A 19,302-nucleotide genomic window follows, 5' to 3' on the forward strand; every position below is an offset into this window, starting at 1 on the left:
TTACAAAACATGAAGTGCTGCCATGTCTTCAAAGTCAGTTTTAAAGATAACCGATATATTGTTACCCTGCAAATCTCTGTAACAAAAAAAAAATATTCTCAATTAGAAAATGCATGAGCTTTAATTTCCATAAAAAAATTAAGTATTCATATAATATAAAAATAAATATTATTTATAAACTAAATAAAATATTATTACATAAAAACAAAAATACTTTTTTTTCTTTGAAAAATTTTTTTAAAATACTTTTATAGTAAACTTGAAGCCTAAGAAAATATACGAAGCCATCTCAGTCGGCTCGTTGATGAAAAAAAGAAATTTTTTTTTAAGTGTCAAGAAAAATAAAAGTTAACTTCCGTGATGTACAGATAAAAAAAAAAAAAAAAAAGTCATGAAAAAGTGTTCAAAGAAAAAAAATAAAAAAATAAGAAGCGATGACGGAGGAAGCGTTGGCCTGCCGTCAGATGCAGCCGTCGAGTCGAGTACCAACGTCCGTTATATTTCAAGGTGGAAAAGAAGTTATTATTAAGGTCTTATTAAACTGGTTCTTACTCTAGCATTTTTATACTTGATAAAATAATAAAAAAAAAAAGGTTAAAAATAGAAAAAAAAAAGAAAAAAAGAAATTAAAAAAAATGAGTTTTGAAGAGTTAACGAGATTTGACTTCCCAACGGAATATCGCGGTGGTTAAAATAGAAAAAAAAAATAAATAAAAAAAACAAGGCAAACAAATATAATGAAAAAAAAAAAGAAAAAGAGGAAACCGAATGAAGGAAACTAGAAACAAATTGCCAGACGAGCTTTATGGCAAAATGTCCCCTGACATTTCTTCGATGACATAAACGTGACACCTTGTCTTTCGTCTATGAACGTTATCGTACACACTTGTGTGTTGATCTTTGCCACAATATTCAAGACACGTACACTTTATTCTCATCAAGTGTTAATATTATTTTCCAAGGTCGCTTGTTCATCTACTGATCGTGACTCTATCATACAAAATGTCAATATCATAAAATAAAGATCATTTTATATTAATTTTGTTTATACAATATCAATTTTTATTTGCACAATATATATCAACTGTATACATCCAACAAACTAAATATTATATTAAACTCCAAGTTAATTTTATTATAAATTAATTGAAAGCTTTTATATAATATTTTCCAAGAGTTCTATTTTCGAATATTAAAAAAATAAAATGAATAAGTATAAAAAAGTTATTATATAATTTGAGAGGTAATAAATCTACTGGAAGCTTTATTATGTGAACTTATGGGTCAAGAGTTTATAGTAAATTTAAATTTTAAGAATGTATAGGAAAATTTAACGAAAATCTTTTAGAAATGCATGGCCACTTGGCTTGCAATCTCACTCTCATTGGACTCCTTGAAACAAAAATTAGAATAGAACAAAAAAATATATATACGAGAAAATGCAAGCTGAGTTGGACGGATTTGTGCTTCCGAGAACACACACACACTAGTACTAAAATAATAAAACAAAAGTAAAAAATTTGAAAAGAAAAAAAAGATGAGCTTTTCACGTTGGCAGCGTTATAACTGTAGACCATACCGCAACGGTCAATTAAAATAACTTGGCATTTTGAGGAAAAACAATCATGATAATCGTCAGAATAAAAAAAAAAAAAAAAACTCAGACAATTACAGCATGGAAAATAAATTAAATGTAAATTTTAATAACAATCTATTAATACAGTAAATTAAGAACAAAAGTTTTGTAAAAAAAAAATAATTAAATGAATTTTTTTTTCTACTGATTTTTCTTTGATGTAAAAAAAAAATTTAATTAAAATAAATTTTTTTTTTCAATATATAACTACTAAAGATATATATTCAAAGTAATAAGAAAGACAAAGTGAAAAAATAAAAAAATAAATAAAAAAGTGAGATCAATGCTTATGTGTAATCAAAGTTTCCAGACAAAGCTCACTCAGACTCTTCTTCTTGGTGAAGGAGGTCACGTCAAAACCACCCGGATATTCATTTGTACCCTCGTCAACGCAAAAGGAATTGACTATACTCACTTGTATCCCTCAGTACACCAAGTCCTTAAACCCATCGAATAAACCCTCAAGGCCAATTTAATTTCCACACAAAATATCCATAATAATATCAAAATAATTTGAAGAAAAAAATTTTCATATTGTTAATAAATTCAACTAGAAAATATTAATAATAAAAAATATATTTTTATTATTATTATTTTCAAGTATCCAATCAAATAATATTAATATTTTATATATATCATTGAAAAGTATTAAGTTTAAAAATTTTCTTTTATAAGAAAAAATATGAAAAAGAATTTTCAAATATTAAGAAAAATAAAATTGCATGGCTTTTTTAAAATTGAAGATGATTCAAAGTCAATTCTAGGGTAGTCAATAGAATAAAAAATAAAATGCTATAACCTATAGTTGAGAATTTCATGCTAGTATAATATAAAATATTTGTATTTTTTATTTTATATAACAAAATGTTTGTAAAATCAACGTGAACTTTTACAATGTGAGGTCACATACGTGGGTAAATGTTACGTACAAACTATGCAATTTTGAATCGAATACTTTTTACTCATATAACGGTCATATTATGACGATTACATTTTCATTTTTTCTATAATTTTATACTTATTTTATTTCGATATCTTCTTTTATTATTTCTTGGTGTAAATGTATTTATGCAAACGAGAAAATTACATACAGGTTTTTTTTTAAGAGAAAAGAGAAAAAAACGTGACATTTGTGTTTGGTATTTCTACCTACGTAGATGTCCGAAATAAAAAAAAAAAAAAAAATGCATCGTCTTTTGCAAGTAGGTGGTTGTCGACTGATATAAAAAAAAAAAACCATACAATTGTGTAAAATAAATAATGGGAAAAAGAAATTTTTTTAAATGAATAAAAAATAATGTATCGAGAAGAGAAGAACTTTGTTTGAATTTAAATGAGTATCGTATTGACTAGGGAAATTAATTAATTTTATAATTGGAATTGAATTACAGAGTGGGTGTTAGTTTTACTGATTAATTTATTAATACATATCTACGTATAAAATTTAATATAAATAAATAATAAAATAAATAATACGAGCTCAATTTTTTTAAATTTCAACCGAATAAAATGTATTTTTCATAGTCAATATTTAGATTTATTTCATTAAAAATTTATACTCAAAAGAGATAGATTGTTGATAGTAAAAAAAAAAAAAAGAAAATGATACACAAAGTACAGTTAATAATAGAATAATAATAATCAGACTTAATATTAAATTTTTTATTATTCGTACGTGCAAAATGAGAAAATAAAAATTGAAATAGACGACAAGTAAAAAAGATGAAAGAAAATACTATATATATTTTTTTGTTGCTTGGATTTATACGGAAAAAAAAATTCTTTTGAGTATGACAGTTTATTAAGAGTAAAGGATGAAATAAAAAAAATCATACTAAATATTTCTCTAAGAAAAAATGTTAAAAAAAAAAGACTGCATACTTAATTTAATGAATCAAAAAAAAAAAGTAGAAATTCAATCTTTTAATTAATTAATATAAATAAAAATTGTCGACATAAATATAGCTCAAGTTTTTAAATATTTTAAAACTTTCAATATTTTTATATATATTGAAGTGGAAAAAGAAAATATTTTAAAAGTGTCAATGAAAATTTGTGATATTAAATACGATATAATAAAAATAAAATATATGATTAAATGAGACTTTAATGAGGCAAGTTTTGCGTTAACGGTAATTAGCTGAGAGTTTAAAAAAAAAAAAAAGACATCGTGTCGCTGAATCGTTTAGATTTAGACGCCTGATTTTCGAGTCATGAAATTATGCCGCTGGCAATTTCACACGAACCCTTTAGACTTCTTCGTATATACATCTTCACAATATTTCCAATATACACACAGGTGCACAATAATTATTTTTAAATACATACGCATGTATAACATAAATATCCCTTTTACTATATTATTATTATTTTTTTTTTGCATTGTATAAATAAAAAAAAAATTTATTTATTACCCTGGCATCACCAAGCCTCCAACACACATAATTGTTGTCATAATAAAATTCATGGACGTATGCAAATTCTCGTAACAATTATTTTCAAATTTTGTTTTTTGTTTTTTCATATAAAAAAGTGTCAATTAATGCAGCATGGTTGGCAGAATAAAGTCATTTTATAATTCATAAACGATAATGACTATGTAAAAATACGATATAATAAAAAACAAATAGGAAAAAAATTGGTTCAATACTACAACAACGCCTTCATAAAATCTCGTCGATAAAATACACTGATGACCTGACATTGTAATATAAACCAGTGTATCCATACATCATTTGGCAATTTATCTAGATGATAATAAAAACCGATGAGGCGATGCTCGTAATAAAGCAGAATTTATAAATGACATTGCTGATTGGTTATACTAAAATAAAAATACACACAAAGAGGCACTCATAAAAAAAGCACAAATTTCCATCTCTTTGTATCAACACTTTCATCGAATTTGAAACAGGTGTTAAATTAAAAAATTTTAAACCTGGCAATCACCGATTTCTATGCAAATATATCTCATCAGTGAATTCAAGTGAAAGAAATATATATGTATATTCACGCACACACAAAGAATCATTAATATAAGCGAGGGTGAAAAATGAGCCAAACGAAAGACAGTAATTACAAAATGGTATTTAAATTTTTAACATGAATATTGTGGTTTTATATTTTCTAATTAAATTGAGAAATATTTACAAGATAATTTTTTGGTTATTATTATTTTTTATAATGAAATTAATTTGTTTTTTAGTTTAAATTATTTTCAGTAATTAAATAATGGTATTTATAATGTTGGAAAATTTAATATTTATTTTTTCTTTTGGGTTAATATGCTAGAGGTAATTGTGTGTATAAGAAAAAAAAAAAAATACACTAGCAAAAATAATAGAATGAAAAAGAAAAAAAATAGTAAATTTTTGTAAAACACTTGATCACAAGTTGAACGTGAATCGTAAACCGCACGCCCGCACTTTTTATAAAGCTATTATACAAAATGTACACAAGAAAACAAATAAAATAAAGTGAGAAAAAAAAATAAAATTCGTTAAGCACGAGTAAGAGTTTAGTCGTGTGTGCAAGTTTGTCGTTGGGAAATACACAAACTCATCTATTTGATGTTGGAATAACGAGGGGGTAAAATTACCCGTAGGTAATTTACTCAATTTCTGCCCACTGGGATCATTTGCTGTCTGTTTTCAACTAGTTGTCGTAATCACCAATGACACTATCTAACGAGGCGAACAAGAAAAAAATTTTAAACTAAAAGTAAATAAACATTTATTTCTTTATTTTTCTTTTATTTGATATAAAAATAAAAAGAAATAAAAATTAAATACAATTGCTATACTGATTTTTTCTATGCTTTTTTATTTTTATTTTATAGTCTAACAGTATTCGAAAAATATTTGTAATATAAATTTCGAATTTTAAATAGCGAAAATCTCCTGAATAAATATGAAAATAATTTTTTTTTTTAGTAGAAAAAAATTGTTTTAGTCAGACAAATTGAAGCTAAATTTTTATTGATAATTAAACTTAAAAAAAAAGGGGTTTTATATTTATAAATTTCAAAAATTTGCTTTTAATTAGATAAAAATAAAACCAATTGAAAAAAATATAAAAATTTAATTGCAAAAATCTTTTATTAAAATTAATAGGACAAAAAATAAAAAGTGGATAATATGTGACAGTATAATTCATGAAAGTGTATATTCGTGACTGTTGATTAATAATCTAATCGAATAATAAGAATCAGCAACACAATCGTGTTCAATTCTTGCGTGATTGAAGTCGCTTAGTCTTAAATGTTGCTACTGGTACATCATGAATTTGTTGGTATAAAAATTGTATACCCAATACCAATTGAAGTTTTTATACATGTGTCAAACTTGTAAATTTTGCACAAGAGAATTTACAATAATAAACAAAATAAATATATATATGCAACAACAATTCACGAGTTTGACTTTTCATGCTAGTTGACATTGCGTGATAAAAAAATAATTCAAGTTGCTCTTGTATAATAACTTTATCGATTATATTTTCATATTTTTAAACATTTAATAAAACGACAACTTTGAAACAAGCCAATCAGCAAAATAAGAAAATAAATAAAATACAAATATATACGATTAATATAAACTTTGATATTAAATAAATAAATTAAAAAAAAAAAAAAAATTATTATTACCCTGGAGATCAGGATCATGATATAAAATTCCAACTTTCATAAATGAAAAAAAAAAAAAACGTAAATACATAATATAAATTTAATTGACATTAATGTGAGTACTTTGGGGTGATTAACTCGAGTCTGTATTTGTCTTAATTGCCTGGTCTATATATAGTTTCGATATAATGGGTGATTAAATATGATAATAATACTATTAATGATGATATTGATCATCCAATAGATCCTTAACATTTTCATTCCATTTGGAATCTGGGCTCAGGTGGTATTGGCACAACTATATAGCAAGCCTATTAAGGCATAAAACGTTAAATAAATTTATCGATAAATAATAAAAAATTAAATTAAATGTAAAATACATAAATAAGTGGATAAAGCAATGCGAAAAATAAAAAAAAAATAAACGTTTTTCATCGTTGAACACAGTAAAAAAAAAAAAACGTTTCGACCCCAGCAAACTCGCTAATGGATTCATAATCTTAAGGCTCGCGTGCCTTCCCTCAATTTAATATAAAGCGTGCTCTAATATTCCTCCGACAAACTCTCCTTGAAAATATAACAGAGAAAGTCCCAAGAGTCATCTCAGTATGTTACTTGACAGGTACTTTTTTTTATTATTTATTTATCAACATTATATTATTTTTTTTTATTATTTCGCTGATCAATTTTAATAGGCTATTTAATAATAATTAAAATGAGATATATTTATTGATGTGTTTTGAATTTTAAAAATAATATTTTTATATGTTAAATTTAATAAAAAATTTATTGTTTGTTATTTTACTGATCGAGAGACGAAGACCTACATTTAACAATGTTAACTGGCAACTGGCTCTCAACCACACTGTGGTTTATAGCTACATTCATGTGAGGCGCTCGTCCATGATGATGCCCTATACAAACCACCAATGTCGTAAACCGAGGAACGTGCTCAGCGTCACTCGTGGTTTGTTCACTAAAAAAATATATATATATATGTATACACACACATACATACATACTGAATATGCTAACAATAAAAGTGCAAAATGTATAACATACATGAAATATAAAATACAAATATCCGCATACTCGAGCTTAAAAGCTTTCCTAGAATGCATTTATTGGACACAATGTAAACCAAAATTTCAAAACGATGTATATTTTCTTTTTTTAATATATAAAAAATTTCATTTTCATCAATTTAATATATATTTATGAAAAATAGAAAAATATATTTCATATTAAAAAGTAGAACATTTGTAAATTTAAAATTTAACTGTACCAATAATTTTCAAATGTTTCATTTAATATATAATTGAAATATTAATATAAAAAAATGTTCAAGTATTTTAAATTTTATTATGAATATAATAAGTTTGTTATTTTTATTATAATTTTCTGTTTTTTATGAGGGGAGGTTGTTTGAATCTTAAAATATATTTTAAAAAAAATACACACATCAAAAGGGAGTTTATATTGTGGACTCTGTGTACCTTGTGTATATGGAAACATGAGAACGATACGACTAGCAGACGGTTATAGCATTATGTCACGTTAATAACATATCATCCCTTTCTTTCTAAACTTGTAAAATATTTATCTCTCATGTATAGTGTCTGCTGATATTTTTTTTTTTAATTTTATGACAACTACTTTGATGATTTAATTGATGACACGGTCTAGTCATGTTCATTAAAAAAAAAACCTCCATACAACTTACAACTAAATTTATATTCTTATGAATAATATTGCCATTTATGACACACTCTCTAAAACATTCTAAATTAACTTGTTAAAAAAGAAAAAAAAAAAATACACATTATATTCTCTCTTTTGAGTTATATATATTTTTTGAAATTTGAGTTCAACATGTTCATGTTAGTGTAGCAGTAAATTAATGTTAAATATTTTTAGACAAAAAAAATGGCTGTAATATTTTGTCAAATAATTTGAAATATATATTTTTTGATAATTGTTTTATTAAGTGTAATGATATGCTCTGATAGATTGTTGTATAATAATATTTTCCTTGTACAAACATAAACTATAATGAATGGTGATCAGTGTGCAAGAGTAATAATCCATAGTTTCAATATCTAAACCAATGGAAAATATAAATGTTTGAATTGTATATTTGATGATATACACGTATTTAACATTGCAAGCGAATGCACACAGTTGCAATTTAGAGTTTGGCTTGACAACGTCTCCTGTCGTTTGCAATTCGCTTCAATGAACGAGAGATGCGACTAGGTATTTATAAACCGCGATAGAGCGTTAATTCATGAGGTATAAATGCGCCGGGAATACAAGGGTAGAATGAGGGTTAAACTTGCAATGAAAAATATTTAAAAAAAAAAAAAAAAAGGAAGCTTTTAAAAAGAGAGTGAGAGAGACTATGTGGTGACATAAATGGTGGGGCAATTAACGCTGACATTTGCATCCGCAAAATGTAATTTCAGCAAACTTTCACATCGATGAATAAATTTAATTTGTTTTTCGCCACATTTTCATGTTTTTTTTATTTTTTGACTTACAGTGATATTGCAAAGCATTTTTTTTTTTTATTTTTTAATGCCAATTAGTTTTATCAATTTATGATTAAATTTAATATTATCTCTAGAGTTTTGTTGAATAACGATTCAATGATTAATACAGTTTTTATATTAAAAAAAATATTACGTAATTAATTATTAATTAAAACGGTAATACAATGTTTATATAATAGTATAATTATTATATCTATTTGATCATTATTTTTGTATATTTTTAAATAAATAAATTGAATTAAATTAATTGGTATATATGTGGGTGTTTGGGTATTTTATTTTCATTGTTTTCAACACTGCCTTTTGGATTATTTTATACAAATCTTTAAATAGTTTGTTGTTTGCTATTTTGTCCCTTGGATACTTTTGAAAATAATAATAAATAAATCGATGTACATGGATAGATAAATATACACACATACATATGATCGTATTACGTGGTCAAATAATGTGATGCTTCAAGAATCAAGTATAAGGTTCCATGAAAATTCTATCGAACAAATAACCACAGTACTGAAATTGCAATACTAACTATCTGAGCAGTTTTGCACCACGTGAATCAGTTGACTTGTAACTCATTGTAACTTGTACACTTGAGTCAAAAAAAAATACATAGCTTGTTTGTGACTTTTTCCGGCAAAAGTTCAGCCACCTTGAAGTATAAAAATAAAATAGAAAAAATTTTTAACAAATCCAAGAGACAAGTAAAAATAAAAATTGACAAAATAATAATAAAAAAAAAAAAGTATAAAATGTTGGAATGTTTTAGCTAAATTGTCGAGTTTTCAAGAGGCAAGTTTATTGTTTAAGTTAACAAAGTGTGTAATATAATAAGGTGTGAATCCCATTTAGATTTAAAATGTATATAGGCTGTTTTAAAGATTGCCACGTTGAAATGTCTCTGAAAAAAAATATATTTATGAGAGCATACACTCAAACACATAGATACTTTGTGTTTTGTATTTTTTATTTTAAAAATGTAAACATAAACTGAATAAGTGGTGATACTAAAGTCACCCAGTGGTTCATTGACGATAACATGCTTTTTACATATAATATCAACTCGATAAAATAATATCATTGATTTTAAATTTATTTTTCAATAAATAATAAATTACTATTTAATACTTGTTGATTTTTTTTTTATCTCTTGTAGAAAAAATAGTCGGAAAAAAAAAAAGATTCAAGTAAATTATAGGAATTCATTAATTTATAAAAGTAAAGAAAAAAAAAATCTTGAGAAAATTGCTGAAATACTGCAATAAATTATTCTTTACCATTGAAGCGGAAATAAAACATGCTTCTAATTTAACTCACAATATATACTTAACTCAAACTAATTCAAAGTAAAAAATAAAAAAACCTTATTTTTATATAATATTTAATTTTTTTCTTTAGTTTTTTTCTTATAAAAGAAAAAAATATTTAATTTAAATTCCTATCTGTAAATTACGGTGAATCTAATAAAGAAGAATAAATATAATTTTTTTTTATTGATTGATAAGTAATAACACTTGAAAAAATTAAAAAAAAAAAAAACTTTTATCAATATATGTTTGAATTTATAATGATATCTCCCACGCAATAAATATGTCATCTACTCATCAGTTGAAGAGTTTACCTGAGTGAACGGATGTTATGCTAAAATATATATACAACGTAAAGTTTTTGTTTTGATAGTCGGTAGACCGTGTTTTGTATAACGACCCATAGTTATACTCATTTAAGATGACAGAGCCGTCAGACGGGTGCAACTTTTCAATGTCACTTGTCACATTTCACAGTGTATAAATACACACAAGACAGATATCACAAATTTAATACTAAAATACAATACTCAAATATCAAAAACATTATTTCATACATGTGTTTTCATTCTTAAATTATAAATATATATTATTTTTTTTTTTTTTATACTACGTAACCTATATATTCAAGTTGAATTGAGATATCGCAATGTAATTATTGGAACACATATTCACTTGACAATCTCTAGTTGAATATACAATCATACTCTTTTGTCTCATCATTCACAAGAACATAATCATGTTGTAAGTGCAGCATTGGTAGACTTGTCCTTATGCCTCTCATCTTCAGGTGAACTCTTGAATTTTTTTTCACAAAAATATAACATGAAATCTCATCAATTTTTCAAGTACCGATGAAATCCATAATTAAATATAAAAATTATTTTCTATTTTTAGCTTGAAAAAAATTAAATTTATTTTTTTTTTAAATTATAATTTTTCCTATTTGTAATTAGAAAATTTGATATTATAATTATTCTCTTTATGAGAGTTTAAGTAAAAATATTTGTTTGGCTAGAAACATATTCAAATAATGAGACAATTTTAATTTGAATAATCCATGTTCTTGTCTAGAGCAATGAGGTCATAAATTAAGTAGTTTGAAAATACTAGGTAGATTAGTGAATACAGTGAATGAGTAAATGAGTAAATTAAGTTTTAGGTAAAGTTATATCTCGACCCAGTGCCAAATGTAGTATATATATATCTTGGTCAGAGTATACCTTTCTCTATAACTACGTGTCATAATGCTAATCAGAGTAATGGAACAACTGAGAGATCATCTTTCAGGCACGTGTTCATATATACCCTTTAATCTGCCATTTCATCTACCACGCTTTTGCATACACACTTTAAACTTTTATGCAAAAAAAAAAAAAAAATCAAATAAACCTTTATCAAATCATTAAAAATTCATGAGAAGTTGAAACAAAAGAAAATTGTCGAAAAAGAAAAAAGTTTCGAATCATTATTTTTAAATAAAAGAAATTAAAAAAAAAAAAAAAAAAAACTTTATGCTTGTAAAACTGAAATTGGAATATATATATTTACATTTTAGTTGCTTTTTTTTTTTATTTCAAATAAAAAAGTGTATCGAACTGTAAAAATATTCACTCACTCATGGATCACTAACAATCCTTTGGTTTTGATTTTCGACCGCATCAACTTTTTCACTTTAAATTTGCTTTACACTTTTTCTTCGTCTCATTTTATTATATTTTTTTTTTTATCAACTCTCGTTTCCAAGTTGTTAAAAAAAGTAGCTTATTTTATTTTTTTTTTCAAGGAAACTTTTAGAAAAGTAAAGATATTCCTCAGCAGGTATTTTCATTTTTTTTCATCGAGTTAAGGTATAAAAAAAAAATTAAAAAAAAAAAAAGAGGTGGTGTAACGCGATCCTTGGCGTTTTCTCTAAGCCAAAGACTTTCCGGCATTAAGATTCTTGGGGATATAGCTGAGTGGCTATCTGAACGGTAATGGAACGTGTCTGGAAGATAGGATATATATATTATCGAGTATATGGTTACATAAAAAAAAAAAGAAAAAAATTTAAAAAGATAAAAAAATTATGTACTCATGGACCAAGCGTTTGAGAAAGATCGAAGCATATAAAATGCGAAGGGTGTTGATCGAGTTTTGGAGGTAATTGCAGAAAATAGAAATGTTGCTTCAAAGAAATTTTTTTTCTGCACTTATTATGGGTCCATAGGTTATCAGGAAAAAATGGCATTTATTACTTGCACTACCGAGTTCAAAGTACCCTTCTGAATTTGACCATAAAAAAATGAAAAAAAAAATAAAAACATCAAGATAATATTCAAAGAAAATATCAGACAAGTCTGCCTGATAATAATATAATTTATATTATCATTATCGATAGTTTCATTTTCATCGTAACCAGATGCTTCATTTTCTTTTTTATTTTTTTTTTATACTATATCTCTTTGACTTTTGCCAGTTGCAATAACGTTTTTTTTTTTTTATTATTTCTATTTCAAATAAATTTATAAATAAAATTTCATCAGTATCTGGCGGATGTATAAATTACTTTGATCCTATCAAAGATGACTTTGTACGTTTTTTTTTTTAAATTTTTTTAAAAGCATCATATATTTTGAAATGTGTCGAAATTTTTTATGATCGCTGTTGTCGATTTAAAATGTTATTATTACTAAATATAATTAAAATAATAAAAAAGTATTTTAAATATAAAAAAATATTATTGTTTGTTGATTAATCTATATTTATTTTGATATATAATTAGAAATGTTAATTGAAAAATAATTAGATTTTTCTAAATGTCTTTTTTTTTAAGCTCAAAATAAAGCTACTATTTTATTCATTAAGTTTTTTAAAAATAAAACTTTCCTATCAAAACGACATGTGGAAATGTCAAGAGATCAAATTTTTTTTATTAAATGATCTTTATAACAGTGTTAATTTTGCATTAAGTCGTAAATTTATGATATCAAAGATATTTTCTGTTTAATCGTTGACCTAACTGGGAAATATCTAGATTAAGATTTTTTAAATAAAGATTATAGTTAGGTCACGACCTGAAGCACATTCAAAAGTTATTAGCACGTACGCACACTTGTTATATAATTGAACACACACATACACACGTTTTAGTTGATTTGCCCTTTGTGAAAACAGCCCACAAGGTATAACCACATTTAGCCGCAGTAGAGCGGTAAATTTTGCTTTAACGCGCCAAAGCGTACAAGCTTTACTAAACTCATGAAATTCTATCTATCAGTTTAAAATACTTGAGAATTGTATTTAAAAAAATAAAATATGTGTTATGAAAAAACCAACTCAATTAGTAAATTTTAATGAATTACATTTAATTTAGATGTTTTTTTTTTCAACTAAAAATATTTATTTTTCTCTTTTAATTTAATATTTTTTTTTTCATTTAAAATTTAATTTATATTTTTCTTTAGTATATATATAAATTTTGCTGAAATCACACCTATTTATTTTAAGTTTATTTTTTTTTTTTTATAGAAAAAGTTTTATTTTTCATCTTTATTTAAATTAAATTTTATTCACAACGTAATGAGTAGATAAATTTTATACGATTCGTATTTTCTTTTTATTTTTTTTTCCAAGTATAATATGATTCACTAACTTTTTACCTATACTATATATATAATTTTATACATACACATAGTGTATATTGATGTTTTACTCATGCCAAGTTGCTACGTGTCTCAAAAGTTTCACATCTATGCTCTTCAAAATGCGTTCGTCCGTGATGTGCTTTAAAGTGGTGAGTCCCAGCAGACAGAAGAAATAAAATAAAAAAAAAACGTCTTTCGAAGCGAGAAGTCGGATTGACTGCAATTGAATTTAGCTTACAAAATTCATAGAAACATATACGTCTGCCAAAAAATACATACACATAATATTTGTCTACATATACTAACGTTATTTTTTCCAATCCGAACATTATTTTTCCTTTCTTTTATTTAAAACTTTTTATTTATATTTTCACAATACTTAATGTTCCTCGTCATAAAAAAAATATTTTTTTTTATTTTATAAATGCTGTCTCAATTTTAAAATACAACTAAAAATAATTTTTAAATGCAAAGTGCATATTTTTTACATACATACAACAATTTATACATGTCAATATGTATTTAAATTCATAAATCAATGTGATGTCTTCATTCATCCAATAGACAACTCAATAAAAACCAAGTCAAACTGAAGTTTAAATAAAACACCTTATGGCAATATAAAAAGCAAAAAAAAACACAACAATATAATAAAAATTGTTTATAAATTCAAGAATGTTTGCACCTGCCTGAAGTTTAAGAGAATCGTGCACAAGTGCCAAAGGCTAGCTTGTCTAACCGGTATGCAGACACACTTTAAACTTCAAAGAAAAAATATTAAAGCATTAATAAAATAACAACAATTTATATCTACAGATAAATAAATATCTGACATGCCAAAAATACGAAAATTATTTTTCAAATACTCTACATCAAAATTAAAAATCCATTAATTAATGTCAAATATTAAAATCACGTTCATCAATTTGTACATCAGTTTTGATCAGCATTACCGTACAGAAATTTATTATTATCATTTCAATTATATTTTTTTTTTTTATATCAGTAGCAATCTGTGTCTGTGTGTGGGCATTCATTTATATTCAATTTTAATCATCTGCCACTGAAAATAGTAATATATGTATTCTTGATAACTTGATAAGGATAAATCGCCGTTTGCCATATGCTACTCACAATCTTTTTTTTTTAAATAAAAACGATGGGATATATCGATTAGATATTGCATGTATATTTTCTCAAAGAGTGAGAACAGTGTATATTATAGTAAATGCAAAATAATTCCCTAGGGTATCACAAGCTTGTAGAAGCCACTGTTGTTGTATTACCCACTTTTCCGTTAAACCGTTCGATATATGGCAATTACAATAATTAGACGTTCACTTGGTAATTTGCATATTTTTTATATTGATTATTATACACAGGGCAATAGTTTATTCAACTTATATTATATTTATATATACTGAAAAATAAATTAATGGTATGCTCACAGTAATCGTTCATGTATACGTGTTCTACATAAATTTTTATCATTTTAATTTTTTTATTTACAGCAAAAAAAAAAAACATTAAAAATTCATAAATAAATAATAACAATAATAACATAATAACATAATAACACTATTAATAAATAGTAAATTTTTATTATCATAATTATCGTGGTGTTATTATTTTAATTATGATTATTTTTGATAAGTTATCTGGTTTACAAGATTTTAATTTCATTTAAATATAATATTGTTTTTTATTTTGTTTTAGACTTTCTTTTTAATTTTTATTTTCAATAATGTTTATTTATCATTTCCGTTTAGTTGTTGTTAAATTAAATTGATGTTATCATTAATTATACATTTATTGTAATCAAATTAAAATGCAAATTAATGAAAATGATTAATAGTTATATATTGTGTTTTGTTAAGTGAAAAAAAAAAAAATTGTGTAAAACAAGATTCAAATGGTTTATCAACAAAATAATATTGATGTTTACATTTGTATTTTATTGTCACAGTAGATCTATTGGAAAATTGAGCTTTTATGTTCAATCAGTATATGTATTTGTAAATTCACAAACGATTACATTTCAAAATTTTGGTTAATGAAATACGATATTTAAATTTATTGCTTTTGTACATGAGATTGAGCAATTTTTTTTTTTCTGATAAATGAAATAAATTTTACTGTTACACCCCTTGATTCATATCAGTGACACATGGCTGTATCAATTTTTTTTTTTTTTATCAAACTGTCTGTTAAAAAAAAAATATAGCAAAAATATTTTTTGACAATTTTAAGATAAAAATAAACAAAAAACTAACAGCTACTATTGAGAGCTTTTTTAATTATTATTATTATGAATTTATATACAACAATTAAATTAATAATTATAATGATAATATGTATGGAACAATAATGAAAAGTGGATTGGTGGTAATAGTAAATATCTCTTTTCAAGTCTATTGTCTTTCATTGAATTCAAGTGGGATTTGAGTTTGGCGTAAACTCTCGTATATCCCATTGGGGACTGAGAGAGTTCGAGACCTGTGGATAATCGACCACCCGTCGTCTCGAATCAGAATGTCCCGATTGTGTCCAGAGCAGTTTCAGACAGTAAAGCAATTCCCCGATTGCCTTGTCTCTTCAATGAGAATATACAACATATATATTAAACGATTACTTGATACACACAGTTTCCTTCTCACCTTTTATTTATTTATTTTCTTCTTTTTTCTGTTCACTCATTGTCAAAACATGTTTTATTATTTTTACAATTTAACACTGACATTAACAAGCAATATATGATACACAAATCACAATCACATTGACACACAATATCATATTTATTTTGTTTTTTTTTTTTTTTTGCTAACCAATATATCAGACAATTTACCAAGTGGATATACTAATGATATATATTTCAAGTTATGCCAACTCATCAATCATTTACAAAATGTTGATGGGCAGATAGAATCAGTTTAGTTAAATAGCCCATTGATTATATTGTAAGAGAATTTCCGATATTACATGGGTCAAAAGTTGGTACATATATATTGAGTATGTATAATATATGTGTACACATACTTACTCATTGAAATTCTCAACTAGATATTTAAATATATGTATACACATTTAGAAGATACAATTTTATATATGGTAGTATTAGTGGCAAATGTCGCGTGTATGCGATCAAGTATCCATTACCTATAAGGTACATGAAAAAAAGTATAAAAAAAATATAAAACTACTACAACCAACTACTACGACGACGTATTTATATATAATATCATGAATGATGAATAAATACGTGCACAAGTGCATATGGGACTAATGTGGATAGATTATAAATGAGGAAATAAAACGTCAAAATAGATATATATTATCAAATAGCATTATTTATTATTATTCGTGGAAAGGATGAATATAACTTCAGGCTATTTTTTTTTATTTTTTTTTTTTTTCCTTTCACCTTTAAATTTACACCGTTGATTATTTAAGATATATATTTTTTTTATTTTTAAAACCCAGATTATGTGAGTAGCACAGGATAAATCAGTAGTCTTAAAAAACGACCGCTTCAATATTTTATTTAAAAAAAAAAACGAAATTTCATAAATTATTTATGTCTTGCCGACACAAATAAATATGGAGAGTGATTAAAAATAAAATAAGAAATTTCATATTTTATAAATATTTAGAATTGTTCACGCGGATATTTAATGATAGCTTTAAAGTATTTTTTTTTTTTTTTTATATCGATGATATAAATAATAATTTTGACATTAATTAATATAAATATTCTCGGTAGATGATTTTACGGTTTGTCGAGGAGTTTGTGTGTGCATATAATGATGTATCTAGTGTGTGTATGTCAGGGTCGATTGTGTGCTAGCTCAGTGAATTGCTGAATTTGTGATAGATGAGTGGTTAACTTTGTACTCTATTCACCATAATGTATATGTATATATTAATATGGTCGGCAAATTACTTACGAGACGTGTTTCGCATATTAATTTATTTTTCATTTGGAGAAAGCTCAATTATCAACAATTTTTTTTTTCATATTTTATTTCAACTCACAAGTCACTTGATTAAAAATGAAAATTCGAAATAAAATATCATTTAAATTAATTCATTGACAGATAATAATCAAATAAATATCTTTCTTGTCTTTTTGATTAAAAATTAAATTTTAAATTGCCTTGATGACAGTGCATGTGTCTTTTATAAAATTATTAAATTTTTTATCCTATTAATATTCAGGCAATACATCAAAATTAATCAAGCTAAAAAAAAAATATATAATTTACATGTTTATTATCCAAATTATACAAAAAAAAAAAAAAAAATACATATTTTTATTTCTAAAAAATATATAATAACAAGTAAAAAGAAGATAAATTAAAATTAATAAATCATGATGATTTTTTGTGAAAATAAAAATTGAATTTTATTATTTTAGTACAGATCACGTATATTTTATAAGTGAAAATGGAATTGTTGTATATAGACAAAAGAGACGTTATGAGTTTTCACATGGTCATGTATTTATAAATATATATACAATGAGAGACAAGACAGTGGAAGATAGATATTAACGTGAGATGAATAATATAACGGGTGTTTGCCAGCTACTTGGTAATAAAAATTGTTGGTGGGTGCGGAGTGGACCCATGTATCCACAAGAAATATATAAATATATATAACTTTCATTTTGTCATAAACTATTTGCACTTGAATGATACCATTTACGATAGCAATAATAATAAATCTAATCATCGATTTTTGTTCTATATCAAAGACACCGGTATGGTCATAAAATCATATCGTAATAGTGTGTTAATTTATTCATTTATTTTATTTTTTTTTATCTCATTTAAAACATTGCTAAAATGAAAAAAAAAAAAAATAATCTAATATTGCCGATCTCTATTTTTTTTATACTATCCAATACACTTAATAATTTATCGATTAAAAAAAATAAGGTGTTGGTTAATTTTTCATAAGATGGGTTTAGGCAAAACAAATTTTTTTTTTCTCATCAGGATATTATTATTATGTAATTTTTTTAAATTTATAATTTTTATTTATTATTATTATTGGATCAGTGAGAAAGGTGGGTCTTTGTTGAAGGTGAGATTATGTGACGGGCCCTGTTTTCATGATGATCGATTGGAGGGTATTTTTTAAAGATCACCTATTAACAAGAACGACGAGAGAGTATAGTAAACTGATTTATGGGCGTGTAAGTTATACTGCCGTAGGCATTCAGCGATTAATTTTATATTTTTGTTCATGGTATATCAGGTAAACATGTATACAGTTTTTTAAAAAAAAAATTAGCACTTCCAGGTTTATTGTATGTCTTGTATTGATCTACCAATCAGCCAATTTAAATTGTAAATATATATTGCTGATTTGGAAACTGGGATGTACCATTGATTAGTCCACAAATATTATCAACTTGTTAAATTAGAAATTTCAAACAACTAAATTAATAACTATTAAAAAAAAAATTCTAAATATCCATAAACTGCAGAATATTATTTGGTTTTTCGTTTTTATTTAAAAGTTATCAACTGCTACATAAAACCAATAATAAAAA

At 24.8% G+C, this 19,302-nt stretch overlaps 1 protein-coding gene across 2 annotated transcripts in view; it reads right to left on the minus strand.

The window, feature by feature from the left end:
- LOC122850032 (protein slit) overlaps positions 1 to 19,302 on the minus strand; it is a 162,262-nt gene that overhangs the window by 13,372 nt on the left and 129,588 nt on the right. For both annotated transcript variants that reach the window (XM_044148993.1, XM_044148992.1), the window contains exon 3: positions 5 to 76. In XM_044148993.1, coding sequence (XP_044004928.1) covers positions 5 to 76 — 72 coding nt within the window. The remainder of the gene's footprint in view (positions 1 to 4; positions 77 to 19,302) is intronic.

The sequence above is a fragment of the Aphidius gifuensis genome, linkage group LG2 (genome assembly GCF_014905175.1).
Source record: "Aphidius gifuensis isolate YNYX2018 linkage group LG2, ASM1490517v1, whole genome shotgun sequence".
In the NCBI taxonomy this organism is placed as follows: domain Eukaryota; kingdom Metazoa; phylum Arthropoda; class Insecta; order Hymenoptera; family Braconidae; genus Aphidius; species Aphidius gifuensis.